At 34.4% G+C, this 7,500-nt stretch overlaps 1 protein-coding gene and 1 long non-coding RNA gene across 2 annotated transcripts in view; both read left to right on the top strand.

Annotated features, from left to right (window-relative positions):
- LOC137638190 (uncharacterized) overlaps nucleotides 1–2,342 on the top strand; it is a 3,724-nt gene extending 1,382 nt beyond the window's left edge. Inside the window, exon 2 of the mRNA XM_068370275.1 lies at nucleotides 1–2,342. This exon is cut by the window's left edge and continues 711 nt beyond it. Coding sequence (XP_068226376.1) covers nucleotides 1–2,342 — 2,342 coding nt within the window.
- LOC137636704 (uncharacterized) overlaps nucleotides 1–7,500 on the top strand; it is a 293,085-nt gene that overhangs the window by 258,614 nt on the left and 26,971 nt on the right. The gene's annotated exons all lie outside the window — the stretch shown is intronic.

Consider the following 7,500-nt stretch of genomic DNA (forward strand, 5'->3'; position numbering starts at 1 on the left):
GTTCTAATATTCCCGACGTGGCCCGCAGTTTACTGAAACAGCCAACAGCTCCTCTTCCTAAGTTTACAAGCAAAGAAGGAGAAGATTTCTTGAAATTTATAGCAGAGTTTGAGGCTACAACTAATGCATTTCAGTATCCAGACAGAGATTTACTTTTATTGTTGAAGCAACAGATAGACGGTCGAGCAAAGACTTTATTATGTTCTCTGGAAGCTGACAAACAGCGTTATGTAGATGCCAAAGAATTATTGATTTCCGCCTTTGCTTCTAAGGAGGTTTGTAAAAACAATGCAATTAGGAAAATTACGGAGTTAAGTCTAAGAGAGGGTGATGATCCCTTCACATTTATTTCCATCCTCCGATCAGTATGCGAAGCAGTCAAGACTTTTAACATTGGAGCGGATGAATTTGTCAGATATTTTGCTTGGCATGGCTTAAATGGTCGCTTTCAGCGCCATCTTATTAATATTACAGGAAAGACTCATCCTTCCTTAAATGACATTATTTCACATTTCTTTGCAGCTTGCGAAAGGTACGAAAATGACGGGAAAGGTGTTGAAAGTTTGAAATGTAAAGCTTCACCTGTCAAGACATTAACACTCCCTCTTCGTAAAGAGAGAGCTGCGGAAGCAGTAACATATGATAATGACAGGTCCTCGCCTCTGTGTTCTTTGTGTTCTACGGTTGGAAATACTGATAAATTTCACTTTATTCATAAGTGCCCTAATTTTCTTTCTTCTACAGATAAAGTGCATATTTTAAAGTCTAAAAATGGATGTGTAAAATGCGGCCAGTTTAATCATGTCTCCGGTAAGTGTCGTTTTAAATTCAAGAGACGCTGTTCAAATTGTAACAGCTGGCATATGACTTATCTGTGTGATAGGAGTCCGTCACCAGGCAGAAACTCTAATAATATTAATAACTGCAAATCCAAGGTAGAAACTTCTCCTCAAATAAGCAGCGGTGTTGCCGTCCTTCCCACTTGTCATGGTGATTCAATTTTACCCACTTTTTCATTTAAAGTTGGGGGGACTGTTTACAGAGGACTGAAGGACAGTGGTTCGCAGAGCACATTTGTCACTAAGAAATTGGCGGAGGAGAATAATCTTAAAATCATTAACTCTACAGTAAAGCTAACAGTTAATGGGTTTAATGGTAACAAGGAGTATTTTACTGAAATTGTTGAAGTTCCTGTTACGATTGGAGATAAATCCTTTATAATTTATTGCTTGGTTGTACCAAACATTAATGTAGCATTGAAATTACCTCTGCTTGGTAGATTAGTTGATAAATTTCAGGCACAAGGTGTTAAATTAGCTGATCAATTCCTTAATAAATTTTCTCATGAAATTGATAATGTTCAGCTCATTTCAGGTACAGACTTCGCTTATTGTATTGCAGGTACAGATACAGTTTTTGGAGGAATAAATTCATCGATGTATACAGAGTGTCATGCAGGTATTTTGCTGTCTGGTAGCATTGATTTAATGATTAAGAATATTGATAATTTAGCTGATAAGAGAGTGCCAACCTCGGCTGTTAGTAACCCATTTGAGTGTAGTTCTGCTATTCATATCCAGAGTAGTTCCTTTCTGCTGAACTCTAAAGTTGATATTTTTGCCGATGATGACATTAATACTAACTTTGAGGTAAACTGTTCATTTTCTGTAATAAACGAAAGAGGCATGCTTATGGAGAAACCACTGCAACAGGCCACTGATCAACTTCTAGAGTCTGAATGCAATTATTACTTAAATTACGATCAGAATTCCTACAATGATGAAAGTATTGAACTTAATAACCAGTTGGTCGAATTTACCATCAAAACCCTTCGTCGTAGGGAGTCTGATGGACGTATTATCGTTCCCTTGCTGTGGAATGGGAAAGTTTCTCATTTACTTTCAAAGAATGAAAATCTATCCAAGTTGATATTAAGGTCTAACCTCAAGAGACTTAAACGACATCCAGAACGTTTGCAGCTCGTTGACCAAACAATTAAGGAGCAATTGAAGGCAGGCATAATTGAACCCATTTATGATTTAGAGGTGTTTAAAAGTGAGAATCCTCAACATTCTTTTTTACCACACATGCCTATCTTTAAGCTGGATAGGGATAGTACTAAATGTAGGATTGTATTTTTGTCCAACCTTAGGGATTCTTCTAATAATATATCTTTGTCACATAACCAGTGCATGTATTCAGGGCCTACGTTAAACCAAAAATTGTCATCTTCCTTTTTACAGCTTAGATTTGACCAAAAGTTACTCATATTTGACCTTAAGAAAGCCTTTAATATGTTATCTTTAACAGAAACTGATCAGTCTAAGTTGTTATTTTTTTAGTACAAAAATGTGAATCAAGGCGATTTTTCCTTATTGGCTTTTAAGAATGTAAGATTACCTTTTGGCCTTAGATGTAGTCCCTTTTTATTAATGATTTCATTATATTACATACTTGTTTTACAACCTTCAGAGGATTCTCGAATAGCAGATTTAAAGAAATCTATCTATTCCATGATTTATATGGACAATGGGGCCATTACTGCCAATACTTCAGAGGAGTTAGAGTGGTCGTATAAACAGCTTTCGAATATATTCAATCCCTATAAATTTGACATTCAGCAGGTTGTAACTAATGATTCAACTTTACAGGATGAAGTGGACCGCGAAGCCGAGGCAGCTACGCCTTTACGTAACAAGTTGTTTGGTTTAAACTGGGATCGATGTTCCGACGAAATTTTCACTAAACCAATTTTTCTTGATCCCAACGCTAATACTAAAAGGTCTCTTACAAACAATTGCTTCACAGTTTGACCTTTTTGGTTTTAATATGCCATTGTTTAACCGCTGTAGATTGTTCATGCATCAATTACAGTGTCAAAAGAATTTACATTGGGATCAACCATTAACGCAAGAATTGCAGAGAGAATGGATTAATATTTGCAGGCAAACCAACAGAGCTCCTCCTTTAAAAATTGCTAGGTGTGTTGGTCCACGAGATGGCAATTATGATATTTATATTTTTTCAGATGCAAGTAAGGACATATTTGGTTGTGTACTCTATTTACAGCATATTGAATCCAATCGCTTAAGCTTTATACATGCCAAAAACCGACTTGTAAATAAGCAACTTAAGAGTAAATCCATGCCCTCTCTGGAACTTAACGCAATACATTTAAGTGTTGAGTGTGCTCTTGAGATTTACAAAGATTTGTCTGGATCTGCTTGCTTAAAACCCTTAAAGGTTAATAATATTTACGTATATACTGATTCTCACTGTGCCTTACATTGGCTGAACTCTGCTGCCTTGAAATTGGACAAATTAAATAAACATTCTCCATTTGTCGTAAATAGACTTCATAATATACAAAGAATGTGTGAAACGGTTCCTATAAAATTTAGCTTTATTTCAGGGAAAAACAATCCTGCGGACATAATCACCAGATGTGTGTCATACAACCAGTTGCAAAATTCTTGCTTTTTTTCAGGACCAAATTTAAGTATAAATGAAGTTCCAGAATTGTCAACTACCATACCAGCATTTGAGATGCCCACTGAAGTTCAAGCAACTCCTTCCACAGCTCAGGTTATTGAAGTTGCTAACAATCTTATTGATATTAATAATTATTCCAATTTCAGGAAACTTGTATTGATTTTTCGCAATATTTTCTTAGTGGTGCACAAGTGGAAGCTGAAAGCGAAAATTGCTTGCTCACCAGTCGCTAATTACTTTTCCCAGGCTATAAATTACTTGTTAAACAATGAACAAAGAAAGCATTATCCTGCGGTATATTCTTACCTACAGCATGGTCTTAATTCCAGAAAAGACATTCCTCCTATTATAACGCAACTTAATGTATTTTTAGATTCACAGGGTCTTCTGAGAGTTAAGAGTAAATTCAAAAAATGGAATTATGGCTTAAGTGGAAATTACCCTTTATTATTGCACCCAGACAGTTATTTGACCAAACTAATTATTTGGGATGCACACCTCAAATTATTACATTCAGGATGTTATTCTGTATTAACAGAGCTCAGAAAGCATTATTACATCCCTAAACATTTCTCAGTTGTGAAAAAGGCTCTTAAACAGTGTGTTCATTGTCGTAGGTTTAATAATCGTTACATAAGGTTAAATCAGAACTTTTACAGAGACTTCAGAGCAGATCCTCCTACGGTTCCTTTTTCTAACATATTTATGGATTATATAGGACCCTTCAATACGAAGGATGGAAAAGAGACCCGTAAGGTTTGGTTACTATGTATCACCTGTACTTGGTCTAGGGCAGTTAACCTCAAAATTTGCAGGAGTTTGAATGTTGCAGAATTTTTAAGAGCATTTCAGCTACACTGCTTTGAGTACGGGATTCCTCAACTTTGTATTAGTGATCTTGGGACTCAGTTGGTGGCAGGAGGTAATACCATAACTTCCTTCATTAGTGACCCTCAGACGCAATTATATTTTGAGGAAAATAATGTAAAACCCCTCTCCTTTCAGCAATATTTCAAAGGCTGCAGTGAATTGGGATCATTAGTAGAAGTCTGTGTAAAAATGGTCAAAAGATTAATGTTTGGAGCAATTAAGAATTTTGTATTGACGTATGTAGACTTTGAATTTCTTGTCTGTAATATTGTGCATCTCATTAATCGACGACCTATAGCCTTCAAAGAAGCTGTTCGTGCTGAGACTGACCACGTTCCCGAACCAATAACGCCGGAACAGCTCGTGCGAGGCTATGAATTGACTTCTCTAAACCTTATCCCTAATCTTCAACCTCTTTCAGTTGAAGATCCAGAATTTGACCCTGATAATCAAGCTATTTCTCAGAATTACGAAAAGTTGTGTAAAATTAGGCAGACTTTAATAGAGACCTATCATAATGAATTTCTAGGTACTCTGATTCAGCAAGCAGTTGACAGGAAGGGGCGGTATCGACCCGTTACTCATAAATTACTGAAGGTTGGCGATGTTGTATTAATTAAGGAGGAACATACCAAAAGGAATAGGAGAAAAAGGAAATAAACAAACTTCATATGAAAGGTGAAGAGTGAAGAATATAAAATATCTTAAGATCAGTATTAACGTGAAAATAGATGTCATATATAAACTATGAAGTTACAGAATATTCACCCCAGAACACTTAAATATTCGAAATCATGCTGCAATATGCAAAAGTAACATCAACAGCAAAAACTTTAGTATCATGCGCTAAGTATCCAATCACAATGAAATACCCATTCTGGTCTTAATGATGATTAAACAACTGTATTGAATGGTAGTTTGAATCATCTTTTTTGTTTTGTTTGTTTCCGTTTATGACATTCATTTCCGTTCATTCACATCAATACTTTTTATTTTTGTTTTAACTTATGCTTCTATTTGTATTAATTTAAAATTCTTTAATTTACTAATTTCAATTTGATTTAATTTTGATTTTATAATATTCATAAACTATTTTTACCATGAATACTTGTATTTTATTACGGGATATGGAAGAAGTATTCCTGCTAATTACGAAGCGTTGGCAATTAGGAATACCGTTTTCAGAAGCAGATACTTTCTTTACCAAGCCCTCTATGATATACCTAAATATAAACATTCACACTTTTTCTCTTTCGCGAGATTTTTTATTTGCCCTTTAATTCTGATACCAAAATAATCCTTCTTTCAACTACATGTACTTACTTTTTGACGAGAATACCTTCGAAAAGATATATAATATAACTTATCGATGTATATTTTACATGTGCACACTGGCATTCAAACAATCTGATGAATATTCATATCTGTATAATCAAACAATTTAACAAGATTATAGCGATTTCAAGTCCGTAGATCTGTATGAAACAGGTGTTTACTTAATCGTCGGGCGTTGATACTCTATTGTAAAGTTGGAACATTTTCTTCCCAATTCCGTTTTCCTGTACTTTTACATCTTTCCATTAGGAAATTTTTTGCCTCCTTTGTGTTAAAATTATTTTTCATCACATCCCTTTTCCTACTTTACTAGACCTGCCAAGCTACGTAAAAATGTAGCTTTAGTGTAGATGCTTTTCCTTTGCTGCTATTTTCCATGCAGGTGCTTATGATGAAATGGTTATTAAGAAAAACCCATCATAGTACGGGAGAGAAATGAATCATGAAATAATCCACTTTGTGAAAAATATGTTCCGTTTGAATAATGTAATTACTCTTCTAAGAACCCCCCGGAGGAAAGCATTAAATCTGCCTCTTTACTCACTTCGGACAAAGTATTTCCTAAGATGTATGACTCATAAATTGCTCTTGCCACTTACGTAATGCTGAGCCATTCATAATCTCCTTATACCTTTGGCAAAAATCCTGCCAGTTAAATATATTTTCCGGGATTGAAAAATACAGATATATTTCCATTTAATGGCCTCCATTAATACGTTAAAAAATACATTATTTCTAAAAATCATGTGTTCGCAATCTGAACATTAATTTGAAGTGATTTATGACAAACGTAAACTAATTATGGAAAATGTGTCTGTCTGATGTGTCGTCCATGTTTTACTTAGAGTTTAAATGTGAAATTCTTTGTTGTCATTCACTCTGCACTTCACAAAATGAAAGATTTCATCTTTAACCAGACAAATAAATTAACAAATATATGCTTTAATTGTTTCCTCACACCTATCCTAATTTTTAACAACAAAAAGGAATAGATATGTTACAAAGAAAATGTATTTCTTCGACACAACGACTGCACAATAATGTCAACCGCACCAGAATTGTGCTTATACATATTCATATTGGAGAATGAACAAAGAAAACCGAGTGAAACTATTTCATTTTAAAAAACAATCACTACTATGCATTTCAGGGCCGTGTCCAATTGATTTTCGTTGATAAAATCATACCAAAACATCGGATATGGGTCACATTTTGGAAATAGGTATTTGAAGCCACAGCCTAATTGGCAAAAATATGCAATAATGTCTAATGTGAATAATAAAGGCACTTACCAGAGAAATTGAAAGGGTAACTTAGCTAAATTTCCACGTACCCAGAGAGAGGCTATGTACAGTAGATCGTCACTACTGAAGGCCCTCCCACTCATTGATACTCTACTGTAGTATGACGTAGTTACTATACACTCCAGTCGTATAAGCCACTTTATGAATGAAGACGAACAAACAGCTACCCTATACACCTCTCTCTCTCTCTCTCTCTCTCTCTCTCTCTCTCTCTCTCTCTCTCTCTCCTCTCTCTCTCTCTCTCTCTCTGTATATATATATATATATATATATATATATATATATATATATATATATATATATATATATATATATATGTATATGTATATATATATACACACACGCACACACACACATATATATATAAATATATATATATACATATATATATATATATATATATATATATATATATATATATATATATATATATATATAAAGAGATCAGTAGTATAGGTAAATTGTTAAATATGGTTGATGAAGCTAGTCAGTGAGATAG

This window comes from Palaemon carinicauda, chromosome 3 (assembly GCF_036898095.1).
Source record: "Palaemon carinicauda isolate YSFRI2023 chromosome 3, ASM3689809v2, whole genome shotgun sequence".
In the NCBI taxonomy this organism is placed as follows: Eukaryota; Metazoa; Arthropoda; class Malacostraca; order Decapoda; family Palaemonidae; genus Palaemon; species Palaemon carinicauda.